Source organism: Boleophthalmus pectinirostris, unplaced genomic scaffold, assembly GCF_026225935.1.
Source record: "Boleophthalmus pectinirostris isolate CB_2022bp ecotype Guang Dong unplaced genomic scaffold, ASM2622593v1 HiC_scaffold_6, whole genome shotgun sequence".
NCBI lineage: Eukaryota > Metazoa > Chordata > Actinopteri > Gobiiformes > Gobiidae > Boleophthalmus > Boleophthalmus pectinirostris.
The window spans coordinates 24,637,286-24,658,313 of record NW_026571447.1 but is presented as its reverse complement, the minus strand read 5'-3'; the positions used below and the strand labels follow the sequence as shown (position 1 = coordinate 24,658,313).

The 21,028-nt window shown below is 39.1% G+C and overlaps 4 protein-coding genes across 9 annotated transcripts; all 4 read left to right on the top strand.

The window, feature by feature from the left end:
- The first annotated feature begins 12 nt into the window (after positions 1 to 12).
- LOC110171482 (uncharacterized) lies at positions 13 to 9,780 on the top strand. 2 transcript variants are annotated; one of them, XM_055163501.1, is made up of 10 exons: positions 13 to 110; positions 563 to 996; positions 1,633 to 2,109; positions 2,501 to 5,676; positions 6,047 to 6,248; positions 6,328 to 6,492; positions 6,590 to 6,658; positions 7,858 to 8,014; positions 8,094 to 8,298; positions 8,377 to 9,780. In XM_055163501.1, the coding sequence occupies exons 2-10, from the start codon at positions 600 to 602 to the stop codon at positions 9,601 to 9,603; spliced, it is 6,075 nt and encodes a 2,024-aa protein (XP_055019476.1). In that variant the 5' UTR covers positions 13 to 110; positions 563 to 599; the 3' UTR covers positions 9,604 to 9,780. The 2 variants fall into 2 exon arrangements, with proteins under 2 accessions (XP_055019476.1, XP_055019475.1); XM_055163500.1 differs by having other exon boundaries at positions 6,325 to 6,492.
- Positions 9,781 to 9,883: 103 nt separating this feature from the next.
- On the top strand, positions 9,884 to 13,247 carry LOC110171753 (oocyte zinc finger protein XlCOF28-like). Of its 2 annotated transcripts, none has more exons than XM_020937525.2 (5): positions 9,884 to 10,018; positions 10,739 to 10,904; positions 10,989 to 11,104; positions 11,190 to 11,333; positions 11,737 to 13,247. In XM_020937525.2, exons 2-5 carry the CDS (start codon positions 10,757 to 10,759, stop codon positions 12,505 to 12,507), a joined length of 1,179 nt encoding a protein of 392 aa, XP_020793184.1. In that variant the 5' UTR covers positions 9,884 to 10,018; positions 10,739 to 10,756; the 3' UTR covers positions 12,508 to 13,247. The 2 variants fall into 2 exon arrangements, with proteins under 2 accessions (XP_020793184.1, XP_020793186.1); XM_020937527.2 differs by having other exon boundaries at positions 9,921 to 10,023.
- Positions 13,248 to 13,586: 339 nt separating this feature from the next.
- Positions 13,587 to 17,562, top strand: wu:fe05a04 (zinc finger protein 668). 2 transcript variants are annotated; one of them, XM_020937453.2, is made up of 5 exons: positions 13,587 to 13,631; positions 13,775 to 13,891; positions 14,007 to 14,357; positions 15,153 to 16,096; positions 16,293 to 17,562. In XM_020937453.2, exons 3-5 carry the CDS (start codon positions 14,009 to 14,011, stop codon positions 17,172 to 17,174), a joined length of 2,175 nt encoding a protein of 724 aa, XP_020793112.2. In that variant the 5' UTR covers positions 13,587 to 13,631; positions 13,775 to 13,891; positions 14,007 to 14,008; the 3' UTR covers positions 17,175 to 17,562. The 2 variants fall into 2 exon arrangements, with proteins under 2 accessions (XP_020793112.2, XP_055019489.1); XM_055163514.1 differs by having other exon boundaries at positions 14,004 to 14,357; positions 16,293 to 17,561.
- Positions 17,563 to 17,648: 86 nt separating this feature from the next.
- Positions 17,649 to 20,832, top strand: LOC110171481 (oocyte zinc finger protein XlCOF22-like). 3 transcript variants are annotated; one of them, XM_055163517.1, is made up of 4 exons: positions 17,649 to 17,722; positions 17,811 to 17,864; positions 18,095 to 18,395; positions 19,376 to 20,832. In XM_055163517.1, the coding sequence occupies exons 2-4, from the start codon at positions 17,841 to 17,843 to the stop codon at positions 20,782 to 20,784; spliced, it is 1,734 nt and encodes a 577-aa protein (XP_055019492.1). In that variant the 5' UTR covers positions 17,649 to 17,722; positions 17,811 to 17,840; the 3' UTR covers positions 20,785 to 20,832. The 3 variants fall into 3 exon arrangements, with proteins under 3 accessions (XP_055019492.1, XP_055019491.1, XP_020792850.2); XM_055163516.1 differs by having other exon boundaries at positions 17,680 to 17,745; XM_020937191.2 differs by having other exon boundaries at positions 17,700 to 17,864; positions 18,055 to 18,332.
- The last annotated feature ends 196 nt before the right edge of the window (positions 20,833 to 21,028 follow it).

Sequence of the window (21,028 nt, the reverse complement as noted above, 5' to 3'; positions counted from 1 at the left end):
ACAGGGTCTGCAGCGGCGGCTCAGTTGCTTTGTGCAGGAACCATGGGCAGAGCAGAGCCGAGGGATGATAGGATGTTTGGGCGGTGTAGTGATCGACTGAATATAGCCAGGTATCTTATATCTTCATTTTTACATATTTGATCATGTGTTTTTAACCCATTTTCCTACCAATTCCTAGGTCGAGTTACAGACTCGGTATCATCTCGGAAGTGCTAATAATTGTGACATTACCCGCAAAACAGCTAACAGGCTAACAATTGTAACGTTGAAAGAGGTGTACAAGATTATTATTTATGTAGTACGGTAATGTCCATATAACCTTTGCAAAATACTACGGGTTTCTGTGGAATAGTCTTTGTTTCCATTTATAATACAACTGGGTTAAGTCCATTCATTGCTTACCAGCTGTCGCCTCCTCTTGACTAACAAAGGCGCCTTTTGAAACTTTTTAAAGCGATCTCGCACATTATTAGTTAATTTAAACCAACATGTAGCAACACATATACTATTAATTATGTTTTAACAGTAATTCTGTTATTTAATTTGAACATTTGTTTTATAGGGTGATGCACTTTTGAGTTACTAAGAAGCTGGGCAAGATGCAGACTTCAGTCCAGATGAATTGTGGTTCTAACGCAGACACCATGCTACAAGAACCAAATCTCGTGGAGGAGGACAATCTATCTGCAGTAGATCATGATGACCCTTTAGTCATTGCCCTTGAAGAGGTAGAAGAACACACATCAACAGGGACCCTTGAAGAAACTACTGAAAACACGGTCTTTACGCCTTCAGAAAACTCGTCAGAGCCCAGTTTGGATTCACAATCGACCAGCACTCCTCCTCGTCCTGACTTGAATGTTAAAAATGTTCAGGCAAAACCTAAAAAACAGGATAAAGCTGTGCGAGCTGAAAAGAAATATGTTCCATCTAAAAAAGCTATGACGGACCCACTAAAAATTGACATGTCCAAACCTCTGGCCACTCCTCTCACTTGTGAGTAATTTAGTTAAATTATTACCATGAAAGAATTGTTCATGCCTCCAACAGCTGTGGTCATTTGTGCATCAAGTGTCTATAATTAAGAATCTGTAACAATGTATAGGACTATGGAGAAAAGCAGGCAACGATGAATTAATGAATGTTGTAAAACATTTTTTAAATTTATAAAACAGTGTCCAAATGACTACCTTTGAAACATTATCTAAGATTCATAAAAGATATTGGTTACACCTGCAGTGTAGTCTTTTTGGCCCTTTCACTGCAATATTTCCAACAGGTTTACATATCTATCAATCTATCAATCAGTCAAACTTTATTTGTAGAGTGCTTTTCATACAAAAATGCAACACAAAGCGCTTAAACATAGAACCAGATGGTGCTGGTGATTAAAATTCTTAAAAGTCTTAAAATTAAATATATAATAGAGTAGATAAGTAGATATTTTATGCCACAGTATAAACAGTAGTAAGTACAGTTGAATAGTAAAACACATTGACTTTTAGACCAGTTTAATGTTGAGCTTTTGAAATCGCATGTTGTGTTGTGTTAACAGGAATTGTCTTTACTGTGATTTTGATTTGCACCCCTTTTAAAATTGACCAGTAACACATTTTGTCTTCTTTCTCTTAGCATCCCAGATTTCTCTTCAGTGTATTGAATGCCACATAATATTCAGTGACCACAAGAGCAAAGAGCGTCACCTGAAGTCCAGTCATCCTGCTGAATATGAGCAGTCCATTCTGAGGAACGCCCTCTTTGCCTGTTACGTTTGTGATCGCCATTTCACAAACTCTACTGAACTCATGGCCCATCAAAAGACTCACATTGAGAGAAACCCTTTTAAATGCCCTATCTGCGCCCAGACGTTTAGTAAATTGTCAGAGCTCTCAGTTCATAAAAAGGTTCATTTCGGACAGCATGGTTATACCTGCACACAGTGTGGGAAACCATGTAAAACGTTGACGTTACTCAAGTACCACTGTCGCACGCACACCGGAGAAAGGCCCTATGTGTGCAAAGAGTGTGGGAAGAGGTTCACCATGCCCAAAGCCCTGCAGAAACACATGGAGTCCCACTTACCAGAGGGAGCTCAGCCAAAGGAACAAGGTAAGGCAAGTTTGAAGGGTTTTGAAGTAATATAGATTTACTTAAAATATTTGTGTATGCATCTTTTATATTGAATGAGAATTGTACCTCCCTAGTGAGAATACAATGTCACTAGATTTATTGTTTTTGTAGAAAACCTGCAACCTGCAAGCTATGTAATTACATAAGACTACTGAAAAGTGCAACAACATTTTTGACAGAAAATTCATCACAACAGTGTTATTGTATAAAAATGTACAAACTATACACTATAATACTAAGTAAAAGAAAGTTGTTTGATCTCACTCTTGTCCAATCAGGTTACACCCCTTATATTAGTTTACATGAGAACCTTAAACACTTTTTATAATCAACTAAATTTAATTAAGCTAACTCTGTTTTTCCTTGCTAGGTGCCCCTTCAGCTGTTTACACCTGTTCCATTTGTAAAGCAACCTTCAAAACTACAAAGACAAGGCATTACCACATGAAGAAAAAGCACAACATCTCAAAATCAGCACTGACCAAAACAAGTGTACAACCGGTGAAGCAGTGTACACCCATCATTACTCCCATTTCAATTTCACAGTCGTCTCTTCTGCAAGTTGGACCTAATGGACCTTTGCAAAAAGTTGATGCCAACATTGACACTGAACAGCTTTGCAAATTAATTGAATCATTCGGAAATGTACAAAAAGTGAACCAGGTAGTCATTTTGGGGCAAGTACCACCTGACGCCCCGCCACTGGAAGTACAGCAAATTGCACAACCAGTTACTTTAAATATAGACACTCCTCAAACTGATTTTATGGACATAAACTCAAAGACTAATAACACCATTGAGGATCCAATGGAGCAAACCATTATCTTGGAGCCTATCACGCCTGATGGACAGCTTCTAAACCCTCCTTTTTCTGCTTTGGAGTCTAATTTAGGAGAGAATCCAGCAGAGGTAATTTTTCAGTCCATGGATACAGATCCGCATCTACAAACCGATGAAATAGTTTGTCATAACAATGTATTAGGACAAAATCTTGCACCGACACTTGATCAAACTATTGTTCTTGAACTCACTCCTGCGCTGACTCCAACTGCAGAACTGGAGCAATCGGAAAATGTACTTCAAAATGAAATCGCACCTTCCACATTTGTTCAAAATAATGAACTAGCCAATCCTCTTGATGAGACATCAATAAGTGAGCAGGAGACTAGCATGTCTGTTCAGTCGCTATTGTCTACGGTAGAGCTAGAAATGTTACCTTTACAAACGGACCAACACATCGGTCCAGTGTGTACGTTTAGTCCCCAAGAGACACTTCCTGAATACCAGAACGAAACTGTGACTCAAGACGAGACTGATTCTATGATGCCCACCAACTGTATTGATCTAAACGTCCAAAATGTTAGAGAAGAGGTGGTTAAAGCGTTTGAACAAACAGAAGAAGCAACTACAGAACAAATAGAAACAGATGAACCAAAAGCAATGAATGTAGCAGAGGAATTAGAAAAACAAGCTAATCATGATGAAGAGAAAAAAGAGGCAAAGGCAGTCAACACACAAATGAAAGCAAAGCAGGTAGAGCAGCCTAAAGAGATTCCCATAAATGTAATGTCTGCTCAAGAGCTGGTAAAAGTACGAAAAAGAAAACCACCTAAAGCATTTTTCTTTCAGGGATACATGCAGGAATTTGTGTCATCTGTATACGACGAATTCCCAAGTAATACTGCAAAACGTAAAAAAGCCAAAAAGTCTCATCTTGTTGTTAAATTTGGTCCTCCAAGTAAAGGAAAGCAAAGCAAAAAAAGTAGCAAGTCATCAAAGCAGCCAACTAAGGAAGATTCCAAAGAGAAATCGCCTAGTCAAAGTAAAATGCAGAAAAAGGGTAGGAAGGACAAAAAAGCTGTGAGCTCTGATTGTACTGCAGAGATAGAAGTACCTGCTTCATGTGAAGACAGTGAACAGGCATCAAAACAAAAAGAAGGTAAAAATAAGAAGAACAAGCAAAAGGCTGGAACAAAGAAGACTGAGAAGCACATTGGTGTAACCTCGCCTGTTTTAAAAAAGAAACAGAAGAAAATTATCCAATCTCCAAGTGTTAAGGAAAAAACTACAACAAATATTAAACAGAAAAATGGGGAAAAAACTAATGAGCAAACCACTCCACAATCAAAATCTGAATCCCCTGATAAAGCTACTTCTCACATACAAGATTCTTTACTGCTGCTGAAAGGACACAAACAGCCACAGCTCAAAGTCCACAAATTAGATCCTTTAAAGGCCTCTGGTAAAACACAAGAGGTATTACTAAGTGAAACCCAAACGTCCCCAAAGGAAAAGAACAGTCCAGCCAATCCTGCTTTGAACGAGATCTTGCCTGAGAACAAGAAAAAAGGAGGTAGAGCCAAGAAAGCACTCACATTATTGTCTTCTCTTCACACATCCAAAAAGCAAGAGGAAGCCTCTCCTCCTAAACCAAAACCTACCAGGAAGCGGAAAGCGTCGTCTAAAGTGGAGACTGAAGGAGTGATAACGTCAAAGAAAGCTATTGAGTGCAAAGATTGTGGGCAATGGTTCAGTGACGTTTCTTTGCTTCAAAATCACAAGGCCACGGTGCATATTGTAGAGAGTCCTGGCATTACATTTACAAATGGAAATCTTTTCGAAGGGGTGACAAGGATAGATCTTTACCAGCTGCCAAAACAAGTTAGTAAAGATGGAGAAAGTTTGAATACAGGTTGGGATACTGAACCTGAAATGACAGACTTAGACAGGGAACGTTGTGTTACTTTTCCAGATTTGAACACATCACCATCTTTACCTGTTCCTCCTTGTGACATTTACTATGATAAGGACAGAAAAGATATTGAGGAAACTACTGTGAAGGCTAGCCAATCTAATGTTGTCTCACCATCTCTTCAAATAGCAGTTAGCAGAAAGGAAAACAGCACTGATACGGAAATTCAAGCCACCACTTATGAAGATATTAAGGAGGACTTGCTTCTTGAGGTAGATCTGGTCACAGTTGGAGAACAAAGTGCCTGTCCATCGCAAGACAATTCACAAAACAAAGACATTGAACCTGTTACTGGCGAGAGTGAAAGAGCTGCTTCCAAACAAACAGATCTAACTTTACACACGGTTTCTTGCTCCACACATCAGCATGATATCAAGGAAGAAGAAGAGGAAACGGTAATTGAGAGAACTAAAACTGGCCGCAAAGGAATTACTAGTACTGAGCAGGGAAGTGAGAAAGAGATATCCAGTGAGGAGTCAGAACAGACAAAGCAAAATGACTGTGAGATACTATATGAAAGACCTGCTTTAGACTCCGTTTCGAACAATAACCAAGTTGACAGCCATCAAGTTCAGATCACAATTAAACCTGCTCAGAAAGATGTAGCCTCTGCCTCTGCACTGGACAGAAACATCACTGTTGACCAAGAATCCTGCAGCACTGAGAAGGAAGCAAATGAACAAATCCAACTAGAAGATGGTGACTGGGAAAGGGATCAGTCTCCAGGAATTGTACTGGAGAAAGTGGTAATATCAGCCCTTAATTCTGCTGATAAAGAGAAGAGCCAAACACAGGTATTGATTAGTAGTTCCATTCACCGCGTCTAATAGATCACCATTTCTAAAGTACGAGACTAACTTTAGAATAGAATAAAACTGATCAGGTAAACGTGATATAAACAACTATAGAAAACAGCATTATACATTTAGTTTTATTACAGATTAAAATGACTCAAATATGCCTCTAAAAGTCTCACAATTGTTATTTTTTAGTTGTGACAATTATATTATGACTTCTGTCTAATCGAATAACAATAAACAGTAAAGTTACATAAATATATGGTGAAGGACAGGTATAAAGTCTATAGTAAAACAGGTTTAACCGTATTTTTACATCCTCTTTTCTGTATATTTAGCATAATATCATTTTCTTTTAATTGGGTAGGATTTTGAAAATGAGAGCCAAGACATCAAGGTGGAGGAAAGCATTGCAGATTCAACACAAGGGGTCTCCAGATGTCCAAGTGCACAGTCATCACACCGTGACATAAGGGCTGTTCTTGTCAAAGAAGAGAGCAGACAGACCCCACAGAGAGGGGACCACATCCGCTGGAACGTAGAGCCAAACTCCAATTCCTCAAGTCCTGGTAAATATAAGACGTGTAAAACAATATATGGTAAAAAATAACACATTAATTCACTGATTTTATTCTGTTTTAAAAGAAGCTATGGTGACGACAGACAGTGCCATAGCTGCTCTAAACTGCAGCTCGAGTCAGTGCATATTCTACCCTGTCAAAGAGGAGGAGAGGGAGGTGTTAGTTGGAGCAGTTGAAAATGCCACTCCTGCATCATCAGAGGTTAACCATCAGCTAGAGCGTCATACTGTAGGTAAGTAATATGAATTCTAATATATTATAACATTTAAATTACTAGTACATTTTTGTTCAAAAAGAAAATGCATTAATTCCGAATCTGCTGGTGACAGATGATGATGGTTCTGCTCCACAAGAAGTGACATCACAACCAGGGCCCAATAATCTTAATGATGGACATGGTAAGTGTCAAGTGCAATGGGGTCCGGTCAAACGGTAACTGAGAGAAACAGGGGCAGATTTTTTACATTCATATAACTCTTGTTCAGAAACTAGAGGGACTATTGAAATAAGTAAAGTATTAGAATGTAGGAAAGAGTTAGCACTCCAACAGGGTAAAGTTAACCCTGCGATATTCTTTCAAGTTGTTGACAAAAAATTTTAAAACTCATCTTGGTAATGGAGGGAATGAAATATGCAGCACTTTTTGGGCAATAAATAGAAACAGCGATAATTGACAGAGGGAAAAGTAACGCAGAGAAAATTGTGCAAGCAAGTAGAAGGTGCATGATTTTGAATAATTTGTCAGCTTTTTTCTTCCAAATACTTTAATATTACTTCAAAATGAAAGGTAACTATTTCTATAAAATATGTCAGTCCTTCCAAGCAAATTTTTATCATTTTAAATACTTTTTTTTTTGTACCTTCATCAACAGTTCAAAGATCGAATACACAAGATATGATGAAATATATCACTTTATTTACATGATTTGCAGGTCTTTGAAATTTGGGAAATAATTTTTGTTCCATGTTGCATACATGGTATGTTTAAAATGTATGTAACTTTAGAACCAAAAATGGTATGGAAAAAAGGTTAAACAGTTTCATAAACTAGAGTACATATGCTATCTGTTGAATACATTTTTATATCAGATGCATTAACTTGAATTTTTGGCCTTGCTGTATACTTCAGCTTCACCGGGCCCATATGATTTAAGTGGTGAAATGATAATAATAATAATGCATTGGATTTATATAGGACCTTTAAAGTCAAACAAGGCACTTTACATTGAATTATTATTATTGTATTACATGTTGGTGGTAAGCTTCTATTGCACCCACAGCTGCTCTGGAGAAAACTGATGGAAACAAGGCTGCCAATCTGTACCATCAGCCAAAATCCCCACCATTTACTCATTCACACACTACATTCATACTAGGCAATGTGTGTGAAGTGTCTTGCTTAAGGACACTACAGTGGGCACTAGAGCCACTGCCTCCTTGTTACAGTGCCTCCCTGTATTGGGCAAAAAAATCACACACACAGCTGTATTTGGAAATAAGAGACTCTTCCTTGGGCTCATTTTGTCAAATAAAGTTCTTGTATTGAGCTTGTATTTTTGTGTATTTTGTGTTTTAAGTGGTATTTACTGTTTTGTAGAAGATGCAGTGACTGAGGAGCAGACAACGCCAAACCTTCGTGACTTTCTTTTGCAAGGATCTGATGAGGAGGACTGTGCTTTTGAATGGTCGAATTCTCATGTTAACTCTGAAGAAGAAATAATGGCCAATTTCTACAAAAAACTGTTGAATGTTGGGTATGCTTGGCTTTTTCTTGTTGATCTTTAGGATGTTCTTTTGTCTCTATATATTTAATTTCTTGTTTTGTTTTTATAGTGTATCTGCGTCATCTACAGTTCAAGACAGAAGAAGGGATAATATTAGCAGAAAGCCCATTGATTACTTTTCAAACTACTTCAGCTGGGATACATGGCGAGAAATTTCACATTGCACTAATAAGCTTAACAGTTTGTCCAGTCCTGTCACTGTTGAAGAAGTCGCCCAGTTTGTTGGCATCCACATTGCTATGGGAAGCTTGAAGGTTTGTGATATTCCCCTGTTGTCTCTTTGTTTTTGTATTTTTGCTATTTAATGATTTGCATGTTATTTTGTGTTTCAGTTTCCCAGTCCCTCGCTTTACTGGGAGGACTTAACTAAGGTCCCATTAGTTGCTGACGCTATGCCAATGCCCCGGTTTCTTGAGCTGTCTCGTCTACTGAAACTCACCTCTCCACAAGCCAATCAACACACCAGTACTAACAGTAGGAGAGATGGCATTACTGTTTTTTTAAACGATTCTAATAACCGGCGCCATGGTGAATTACAACATGGTAAAAAGATCACTTCTGACCCTCTCTGGAAAATTCAGCCTATACTGGAGCGTTTTGTGAAAGGCTGTGGTTCTCTGAGACGACAGGGAGATTATGCCATTGATCAGAATCCACTCCCACTAAGTACAGGGACCCACAATAACAAGCATTCACTTCATTGCACAACTATGGTCGATTTTGGTGGGATGGTTTTGGATCTTGATCTCAAATTGGATTTTTCGGACAAAGAGGGTGTGGTTGAGAAAATGCCCCCCAAAGGTAGCATGGTTTTCCTTTGTAAGCAGGAACTTTCCACACCTGCAATGCTGGAACGTCTTTTAGCGGCTGGTGTTCACAGTGCTGGCCAAGTAGGGGGAGCAAAAGGACAAATAGGAGATGAATTTGTAAGCTCAGATGGAAAACTGTTGCTGCGGAGATCACACTGTGGTTTCATTCTGTCTACTATAGGAAATGGCCAAAGAAACATTGCTTCTCTTATTGACAATTTTGAAAAGGCACACATATCGGTTCGCCTCAACAAAGATTTGCAAAATCTCTATTCTATTCCCCCTGCTGTATTTTCTCCAAGTTGCTGGCCTCAAACAGTGCTCTGGTACCTGACAGATCTGGCTTTGGTAAACTCCTGGCTGCTGTATCGACAGGATGCCAGAAATAATGACTCACCCTTAACTCTGCTTGCCTTCAGACTGGAAATTTCAAAAGCTTTGATCCTTGCCAGTGGTTTAGACACCCAGGAAGCACTTGCCAATCAAACAGAGGATGCCCATTCACCCGGTGATGCTCCAAACCCCAACCTACTACACGAAAGCCCTCTTCCTGATGCTGCCATACGCTTTGATGGTTCAGGACACTGGCCTGAGCAGCTCGCAGAGGGACAAGGTGGCAAGTGCCGTTTTGGCGACTGTCAGAGGACATCTCGAGTACTTTGTCTTAAATGCTGTGTATTCCTTTGTATTTCACGCAACCACAACTGCTTCATAAATTTTCACAGTCAAGGGCATCAAGCAAAAAAATAAGATCAAAAGATATCAACAGTGTTCAGTACAGTTTTGTTCATGATTTTCAAGGTGTCATTTCTTAATACTTTTTTGTATTTATTTTTGTATTTACTTTTATTTATAATGTGCAAATTGTATTGGGTAATTCCTTATGTAATTCCTTTTGCACAATAAAAATGTCTGCTTTTAAATGTATCTGTCACATTTAAATGTATAGTAAGTTAAAATTAAATAAATATTGTAGGATATAAAGTAGTTAAATGTGTACACAGTGAGCATCATGAGCGCACAGGAGGAGGTGTCCGCGGGGTCAGAGGTCAGAGCGGACGGTTCTCGTCACGCCAAAAGCCGGAAGTGAGGTTCAATCTGTGGCTTCTTCAGAGTAAACTCAGTCAAACTACATCTGTGAGCTGCTGAGCGCAAGCTAAATACGGTATTGTAAGATTTCACTCTTGAACCACATGGCATCGCAAAATTACACATAATTTAACATAAAATGCGGAGTAAGGGTAAAAATGAACCCAGTGATGATAAGCGCAAATTCTCTGTGATTAGCACTAGCTACAGCTAAATGCTAACATGTTGTGTTAGCCCGCGCAGCCGTGCAAGAGCCACTTCTTCAAGTTCTTATCAACTTTGCAGTTTTTTCTACATTTATATTTGATTTGTTGCTTGGCGGTCTTTAGATTTGCTCTCGATTGTACGACTATGTACAAATAATTGTAAATTGTAAAGACAATAGCAGTGGCGCGATCGTTAGCTTCCCCTTCGCTAACACTTTAGCTTTTGCTAATGGCCCTCTGCTGCAATGTAAAGTCAATGTTTGAGTTTATATATTAAAGTGTTAAGAATTGTTGCTTGAGAATTTAAATCACTAAATAGGCAATTAGCGTATGCAAGTTTAAACGGCACCGCTACTTATTAAATATTTCTGTTAAATGTCGCCATCTGTTGACTGTTTTAATTTAGCGGTTTTATCGTAAATTTGTTGGCAATATACATCAACAAAATAAAAATAAAACCATTATGAGTACATTGCAACACATTGCACACAAGGAGTAGTAGCGTTTATAATTGAGAACATAATCATCAGATGATTCATCAGTTGGGTCGTAACTTAATCTTTGTTTCTATGTTGTCTTACACTTTCTAGGTGTGTGGAGACTCTACAATGGACTCTGACATTTTGAACATTGAGGATATAGTGATGGGACGGGCATTGCCAGATCCACCTGTAGCAGAGCCACCCCCAAAACCTGCAGAACCAATCAAACCAAAACCTGCAACAAATGGACCCCCAGCACCAACTGTCACATCATGTGAGTATGATGGCATACAAAGGCAACTTTAACATATTCAGAAATAAATTGCAAAATACCTCAATGTTTTCTTGTGATTTATAGACCAGCATGAAAATCTGCAGTGTTTTCAGTGCTTCATCACTTTCTGTAGTGCCAAAGCCAAGGAAAGACACATGAAAAAGAGTCACAGAGAAGAGTACAAGCAAGTTCTGCAGCAGGTAATGCCATCCATCTGTCAAATGTGTCACTTTGGGGCGGTTTGTAGTTTATTATTATTACTCACAGTTTTTCTTGTTTTCAAAGGGAAACACTCTTTTCACATGCTATGTCTGTGATCGTACATTTTCGTCATCTGAGGAGCTGACACAACACCAGCCAACTCACAGCAAAGATGATAAGCCCTTCAAATGTGCCCACTGTAAAGAAAGCTTCAAAACCTTTTCAGAGGTGAGTCGTACAGAAGTGTATGTCTGGTTTTACTCTGTGAAGTGATAAGTTCAGACTTATTTTAGACACGGTTTAGTCAAAATTCTGGATGTCACATATTTATATATACTTTGCAGCTGATGTCATCAACATTCTCCGGGGTGTGATGCTAACTGTAGGGATGCTTTGTCTGAGGCTTTTTTATACTTAAATCTGCACTGTATTTTAACACAGTCTGACATAGAATTGACTTGGTCAGAAATACAACAGGTGCGATATGTGTTGTTAAACATATTCTGCCATATATTGAGGACACCCTCAGCGTGATATCATTGCAAAGTATCAATTAAACAGATGTTAAAAGTTTGAAAATGCTGATGTATTATGTACACATACTCACTTCTGACTTGTATTATTTTTCTAGTTAACAGTTCATAGAAGACAGCAGTGCCCGGAGAGACAGTTCCCCTGTAAAGATTGCAGTGAAACCTTCAGGAGTGCAGCTATGCTCCGCACTCATCGACTGGCTCAGCACCCGCGCCAAGAAGAGCCCACTGAGCTACAACCTGATGATGCAAACAAGGCTCCCACATGTAAGAAATGTGGTCAAAGCTTTGAATCAGAGACTGAATTTCTCTCCCACACTGAGGGCCCCGATGGACAGTGTAACGGTACAGCTCCAGTGAAAAAACGCCAGGCCAACAAGCGAAAGAAGAAAGACGAGGGTGAAGAATCTGAGGACCCAGAAAAAGCTCAGAGCACATCTGATTCAACCAGTGCTGTGGAGGAAAAGGGAAAACCAGGCGGCGCAAAGCGCGGCCGTCCTGCTAAAGCTGCAGCCAAGACAGAAGAAGAAAAACCTGCAGATGAAGATCAGGCAAAGGAGAAGAAGTCAAAAGCTGAGGCAGCTCCACCTCGTCAAGTGCCCTGTCCCGACTGTGACCTGACCTTCCCTGGTTTGATTCAGCTACGTGCCCACAAAAAGGAGAAGCACACCCAAAAGAAAGCTCATCCCTGTGAAGAATGTGAAGAGAGTTTTGCCCGTCAGGAGCAGCTGGATGCCCACATGTCCAGGGTACATGCTGTTGGCCGCTTCGCCTGTTCAACGTGTGGCAAAAGCTTTGGCCGTGAGCGTACGTTGAAAGCTCATGAAAAAACCCACACGGAGGAGGAAAACCAAGCAACAAAAAGATAATTGGAACGGTTTGTCTGGCTCCGAAGATTTTAGTCCCTATTGGTCTCTTCTTTTAACGTTGTAGTTTTGATCATGCATCACATGAATTGATGTGAGGAGACTGTTCTTTTAACTTGTTTTGAGGTGTTGATCATGAGCTGATATAGGATATACATTAGATTTGACTAACAAAATGTTGAAAAAAATGTTTCTCTAATTGTTAACATTTTTTAAATAACTTTTTTATCATTTCATTTTGTTTTAAATTGTGTATTGTGTGTGTTGTGTATTTTAACTTTGCTTGACTTTTCTTTTGTTTGCTTAAAAAATTATTTTGAAACTGTACAAAAAAAATTGTGAAACCGTTTAAGCATCTTATAATGAAGTGTTTTTGTACAACTTACAGTTTATATTGTACATTTTACCATTGATATTTGATTATCTTCATCTCTAAATTATGACACAAGTATAGATTTAAAAAAAAACAACTATTATTTTGATTATGTTTAAACGTAGTTTCAGCTAATCACTCCAGATGCAATGTGGAGTGTTTGGCTTGTGGGCAGATAGTTCCACTATGTGTTTTTTTTTTTTTTTTTTTTTGCTTTGTTTTATTTCTAAGAATTTGGATTGTAGTTTTTCATTATTTTTGGCTATTTAATGCTTTATAGTCTCATACCAACTGTATATAAGTAAATTGTTTTGACATCTGTCAGCATAGTTACAATGTAATAAAACATACTCTTGCAAGTGAAAACTAAGTTTGAGCATGGTGTTTTCATTATTGAACGATTTTACATATTTCATATCATACTTTTAATGTGACTAGTGCAAATAAACTATGATTACATACTCTTGCCAGGGTGGAGAAGTAAAAAAAAAAAAAAAAAGGTAGTCATTTTAAAAATATATTTACATTTCAATTGGCATTTAAGTCTTTGAATTTCCAAGGAGGTGTTTTGTGTGGCAAATCATGCCAACTGTTTTAAATGAAGTTTGTTTATTTTCATAATAGACAAGAAACGTCTGTCAAAATATTCATGCATTTCTACTCCTAATCGGTAGGGACGCTGTCATCATTCGTTACTTCCTGTCACTGTGGCACTGCATTTGTTTTCCCCCTCTAGTGCTGCGGCTTCATTTAGGTGAGTTCTGTAGATACGAGCAAAATGTAACTATATTGTTTTATTTTTGCACAATATTTTACTCTGTCCCCTGTCTGATTAATCACCAAATCGATGGTAATATTTACTCCGCAGTTTATTTAATATATTTTGTGATACAACAGTTCTTTGTCAGGTCAGCCGCTGCTCCTACCCAGCCCGCCGTGGCTCTTAATTGTGAAGTACGTAACAAGGCTAGCATTAAACACGGATTTCTATAGATGCATTCCCAAATTTGAAAGGTAAGACGGGTTTTGCAACGCCCAACTTTGTTTCCTTTATTTTACCACACTAATCGCCCATACAGTAAAGCCATAACCAACTATAGCCTGTGTATTGTTGTTTTCCTTATAGCAGCCATGTCAATTGAATACACTCTTGACATCCAGCTCACTGAGATGGGATTTCCAGACATCGTCCAACCACAAGAAGCGTCAGTCGCAGAGACCCCTCCAAACTCTTCTTCACCATCTAATGATTCTTCATCGCTAAACTGCACGTCCCAGAAGTCACTGCCAGGTCAACAAATACGGAAGCAGCCAGCAAAGGCAAAGAAAGCATGTGCAAAGAAAACAAGAGGTGCAACAGAGGAAATGGAGGAGGACTCAGATGACAGCGATGTTTCATATGTGGAAGAGGAGATTGAGGATGAAGATGACTTTTGTGAGGAGGAGGAGGAAGAAGAGGAGGAGGGCGATGAAGCAAATGGTATGGCTCTGTTTTATTTAAATAGGGCAATAAAGCATAAAAAAAATGACATTTTACTTTTACTACTTATCAATTATAAATATATTCTCATTGGTATGGAAGCTCATCCTGCTCAACAATATCTGAAGCAAAGTTCCTAGTCTATTTGACCTTATTTTTTAAAACATGGATTACAAATTACTTTTTTTCCCCTCTCTGTGGAAATGTTATTGCTTTATTAGACTTGGACTTAGACTTAGACAAACTTTATTGATCCACAAGGAAATTATATGGACACAATAAATCACACGTCACAATATAATATTGTAACAAAAAGCAGAAAATATAAATCATAATTACAAATTCAAAATACGTAGCAAAAAAGATGGCAATAAACAGGTGTCAAATAAGGCATAATTATATGTAGATAAATGTATATGTACAAGTCAAAATAAGTAATAAAATACAAAATCACAGCTTTATACAAGAGGTCATAGGAAGACAGTGCAACAATATGATGAGTGACAGGACATAGGTTATCTGTTACATAAGGATGAGTTGTTGTACAGTTTTAGGGAGTATTATGTGTTACATAAAGGTGACATATTACATATTATTGCTATTACATTACATATTATCGCATATTATTGAGAATTCTTGTCATTGTTTGTTTTCTACAACCTTACTTTTGACTGTACATAAATAATTATATACTATATACAGTTACTATATACATTTTCTATTTACAGTTATATGAACTATGAAATATACGTTTGTTTAAAATTGTTCTACTTTTTTAATTTTTTTTTTCTTCAGGAAACTTCCAATGTAATGTCTGCAACCTCCAGTTCACTACAAACTTTAAACTCCAAGATCACATGAACCTGCACACAGGAGCACGACCCTACTCCTGTGCTGAATGTGGGAAACGTTTTTCCCAGATCCGTAATTATCGAGATCACCTTCGTGCACACGCCAGACACAAAGCCAAGCCCAGGTGTCGCATTTGTCTAAAGCACTTTATTAATGAGGCTGATTTAAAATACCACCTGTCTATGAATCATTTTGAAGATACATTTTATGAATGTGATAGATGCAAACGCGTCTTTACCAACATGGAGTCTTGTCAACACCACATAGAGTTTACATGCATGCGTAAAGTTAAGTGTGAGAAATGTGGCCGCTTTTTTCCGAAAGAGAAACTACTTAGAAGGCATCTGGAGAGTAAAACCTGCTATAGTAAATTGAAGTGTGCAGATTGTCCAAAGATTTTTACCAAGAAAAATGCCCTGCTTAAGCACAGTTTCTCCCATTTGGGCCTATTGCCTTATACTTGTGTTAGGTGCAGGTGTCACTTCCGGCTTGCAAGGCTGTACCTTCGCCATCAGTGTAAGCCTCAAAGCATTCACTGTGTGGCTTGTCTGAGAGAGTTCCTCAATGATCAGGACTTCCAGCAGCACAAAAAAGACACTGGTTGTTGGGGCAATCAAGACCATAAAGGGGATGAAATCCGGTGTTTGGAGTGTGGGCAGAGGTTTGACACTAAAGATGATCTTAAAAAACACGCTGGTGCTCACCAGAGAGTGCTGAAGTGTGCAGAGTGTGGGAAGGGCTTCAGATCCGCCTTACTGTTGATGTCTCACATGGGCGGTCACGCTGGACAGTCTCCGTGTCTCTGCCAAAGCTGCGGACTGGGGTTTCCACACCAGCAGAGCTATGACAGCCACCTGAAGACCTGTGGACAAACATCTTCACTCACAGTGAGTAATAAGTGCTATGTGCCATAAAATAACTAAGACTACATGCAGTGGTGGTGTTACAGAAACTATAAGAAAAATATATATATAACTTACAACAACAAATGAAAAATGTATTGGATTAAATAATGGTCAGAAAGTATGTGTGCTGTGTATTGTAATTCTAACTGTGATGTGTTATTTCTTTCATTGTTTACAGAAATCATCAAAAAAGAATCCATCAACTAAAAAGCCAGAACAAACTTCAACCAGCACCAATTCTTCAGAAGCATCTAAATTACCCATATCAGCTTTAAAAAAGGTGATTACCACCTCAAAATCACCATCTTGCAGTAAAACAAACACAGAATCAGTGGTGCCTGTACCAAGTTCATCTGTTTCTACAGTGACCACGACCACGGCTCCAGATATCATCACTGGTCCGTGTGCAACAGTTGGGGGACCATCAAGCAGCTCTGCTTCTCCAAGTCTACAGACCATAGGTCAAAACAACAATCCAACTAATCCAATGCAAGTGGCACAAGAAGACCTTAATGACCCCACTAAAGGATGCTGGAAGCTCTCCCTTGACAAGCCCCCACCACCTGGAGTTAATCTTCTCTTGTTTTTACCTGTTGGTCAAACTCAAAACAGCAACTTATTGCTACCGTGCGCAGTTCCTCAGGTGGTGACTGTACCAGAGATCCAGGTTCAAAGTGCTCTAACACTAAATGGCATTGTCGGGGGAACATCAGTGAATACTCTGTCGGGAGCTACTTGTAAACAGGAAACAAACCCTGCACCTCTGGATTTGTCAAGTAAAACAGTTCCACAGAAGTCAACCCCAGAAAATGCACTCACAGTTTCAATAAAAACTGAGGCTGAGGAAGTAGAAGTGTCTACACCAATAAAAAGCAGTGAGGAAAACCACATGATTGACCCAGAAAAACCACTCTTTCGACATGAAAACAATTCTTCATCAAATAAGAAAAGACCTGCTGAAACATCTGCAGACGAAACACCAACATCACCCCTGGGTATTGATGGCTTACCTAAGAAAAAAATTAAAATTGAAACGGATTGTGAAGTTAAGACGGAATAATGAAGCTTGTCCATCTTTTATCATTTTGGTTCTACTGGGTATATTTTGATGCAGACAGTACATTCCAACCATGTTTGTTTCAAAAACTTTCCTTGAGAATTATGGGGCTGTGCTCAAACTGACTATGCAATCTACAATGCATGACATTTAAACATATTTTTAACTCTTGAATATTAATTTGGTTTAATGCACTGGATATGTGCCATTCTTTATGTAGCACTAATGCAATGTTTTTTTCTGTGTTTGTATTCTAAAGCAAATAATGGGTCTTTCATACCTGTATGCTGTACAGTGGAGATTAGTGAATAGGATTTTTGAATTGCATTTAGTTTACTTATTTATCTGGCGGACATTGGTATGTGATGACATTTAAATTAAAAATGAACAGGGGATGTCTTTGTGTTTTACTTGTCATTGTTTCTTAAGATGTTTAGAATTTCAAAATGTTCCTGAGTTTGTATAAAAAGACTACAACTCCTGTCACGTGATTAAAGAAATCCGGAAATGCATCAAAATCTGGCGCCGAGCTGCCTCAAACGCAGACAAAAGTAATGTGCAACAAACCCAACCTGTATGTTTTCCATACATTTAATAACATCTTCGTCTGCATGTTCTAATGACAATTTTTAATCCAAGGAGACGACGCTGATGTAATCTGATGTCATTATGGACAAATATAGATACGACTCTGTAAGTGTGCGAGCTTATTACAGGTTTTGGGGCCAAATTCTCTCAAATAATGGGTTAGCGACCTAGCTTGCAATCCGAGTAATAATATGTAGCGTTGTTCTCTATAACTTAGTTGAATCCACAAGGGTAAATCCGCTGTAATAACACTGCATGAGATTGAGCATTGCACGAAATATGTGAATTTGTGCAGGGCTGCTAACACGCCCACTTTTCCTCCGACCGTTTTGCAGCATGGACGATGCTCTTGGATGGAGATGAATCAGTTTATTGGCGAGCTCATGACAGCAGGAGGCTCCCTGGATCATCCCCGCAAGAGTCCGCTCGATGTGGTGAATGTGGCGTGGGGTGCGGCTGCAAGAGACGTCACAAAGTTCAAAGGTGTCGTCTTTGGGCCTCGAACTGAAGTCTGTAAAACTGAGCTGGAAATAGAGAGGTGTTTGGATCCTGGCTCTGAAAAGAAGACAAGAGGTGACTGTAGTAGTACTCCCGGTATAGGACGTATTATTACAATAACAATAATCTCTAACAATTGTAAGTAAAAAGTGCGTCAATAAACTTACCCACAGGGATAATAACAGCCTCTAGGCCAAGTTATAGATCAGATCTGTGGAAAAGGTTCCTCCATCACTGTTAGAATGGTTGTTCCTCTAAAAGTTATATCGAAGATCTCTTGGAAGGCTTCTAAAAGTTGTTTTAGCAATGAAGCATCTGGTTAAGGCATTTTAGATAAGTTACATGTCACACCAAACAATAACCTATCCATAAAGACTAGCAGGTGGCAGACCCCACTCCATCTCCACCAGAAAAGTTGACGTCTAAAGAATATGCTTATTTTACTAAAATGATACAATATATGGTGGTCCCCCATAGTATTATTTATTAGAAATTAGCAGAGGTGGAACCAAGTCTTTGTTTTGCAAGTCTCAAGTAAGTCTCAAGTCTTTGATCTCAAATCTGAGTCAAGTCCTAAGTCAAATACAGGCAAGTCCAAGTCAAGTCCAAGTCGACTGCTTTGAGCTTCAAGTCATTTCAAGTCTTTAAACTAAAGTACCAAATATAGGTTAGACTTTTGCAATTTATATTAATTTAAAGACAAATTGTACTTAAAAAGTCATGGTATATTTATATATGAGTTGTAGTTAAATTTTCCTTTTTAAATATCTTGACAAGATCTTAGAGTAAATCATTATGGTAGGAATAGAAAGAATTCAGATTTAAAAGTCCTTCGCAAGTCTTCTCAAGTCACAGGCCTCAAGTCCGAGTCAAGACCCAAGTCACTGACCTTCAAGTCGAGTCCCAAGTCTTACTCCATTTTGTCAAGTCTGAAGTCCTAAAAATAGTGACTCAAGTCTGACTCAAGTCCAAGTCACGACTTTCAAGTCCCCAACTCTGGAAATTAGAAATCTGAGTTGTTAATAAATCTCTGATATTGATTGTCCCAGTAGAAACTTGTGGTTAATGCTGCCATGACATAGTCTGCTAACTGTGAAATTTGCTATGTATTTGTTTAGATCTACATCGTGCCTGCACCTGTCCTGGCTGTCCATCCTCCAGTTCCTCTTTCCAGCCGTTTCAACCAAGACAATCTACATCACCTCCACCACGCACAGATACTAAAGACCTCAGCACTACCAGCTCCTGTTTACCTGACAGCACAGACAATTCAGAGCCCAGTAGCAACACGTCTGACTTAACAATTGCTGAAAGGCCCAGAGACAGTGAAGAAAGGCCTGAAGCACCTCTCTCCAGATCTACCTTCCCTCAGACCCCAATATATCCTTGTTTATGTTGCCAGCGAAGCCTTCAAACTTCTCAGCCAGATTTTCCCCTCTCCCATCACAACCCCCATCATCATCACTGCTCATCGGCATCGTGCGTGCCTTGTTCTCAACCCCACCCACACACATCTCCTCAGAACACATGCCCTTGCTACTCCTGTCAGCGACCCTCCCCTCCTTGCAGCCAGCCATGTCTACACAATCAACACAAACAAACACAGCAACAAGAGCCAAAACCAAATAATAATAATAATAGTAATAAGACTCCTATTCTGACTGTGCACCCCTGTATGCATTGCACTGCCTCTTTCTCAAGGCCGTCACAGCTGTTGCAACACCAGCGGTCGGAGCACGCAGACAAACCATCTGGGTTTCTTTGTACTGAATGCGGCCGGACATTTAACTCACACAGTAATCTTCGCATTCATCTAAATGTCCACACAGGTGCGAGGCCATATTCCTGCTCTGATTGTGGGAAGAGCTTTAGTCAGTCGGGTGCACTGAAGATACATAGGCGCATTCATACAGGAGAACGACCATATGCATGTGGTTTTTGTGGTCGGGGGTTCCCACATCTGGCGGGAGTCCGAGCTCACCAGAGAACACACACAGGTGAAAAACCGTACAGGTGTGTTCATTGTGGAAAATGTTTTACCCAATCAGGAGCACTCAAGATCCACACTCGAATCCACACAGGAGAGCGGCCTTTTGCTTGCAAAATCTGTGAAAAAAGCTTCTCCAACAGATCTGGAATACGCTTTCACTATCGGACTGTCCATGGTTTGATCCCTGAAAATCAAGATGAAGGCTCGGTGAGTCGGGGTTCACACCTGGGCAGGCCTAGGACTGTATCTTCTCCTAGTGTTCAAATAATCAACTCCTCACCTCTGAGTTCCAGCAAGATTGTTATGCCTCCAAATGTTTCGCCACAGAGAGGAGACCATGAGAAAAAGCCAGAGGCTGAGGTTGCTCTCTCAGATGACCATAGAATTCTTCTGCTTTATACATGTGAAGATTGTGGGCTGCGTTTCAAAGATGCTCCCTCTCGGAATAGACACCAGACTTTGGCTCACTATTTTTCTGATGGGAGGCTCGGTGAAGCAGGAAGCAAGGAAGTAAGCACAAATGAAGGCCAAGCATAAGAAGTGATTTTACTTCATGTAAAATTAAGTAAAATGAATTGTAAAGTTGCAAAAAAGTTTATTTATGGCAACTTGTATCCAGTCAGATAATGCACCATGAAAATTCAGTATATTACTTCTGACTCATGTCAGTTTTATTAGAAAACAGGTTAACAAGTTTGTACAAAAAGCACAAAAATTATAGTATTACATTGTTATGACATTGTAATGATCACCCTCCAATTCCAACGTTTGTATATTTCAA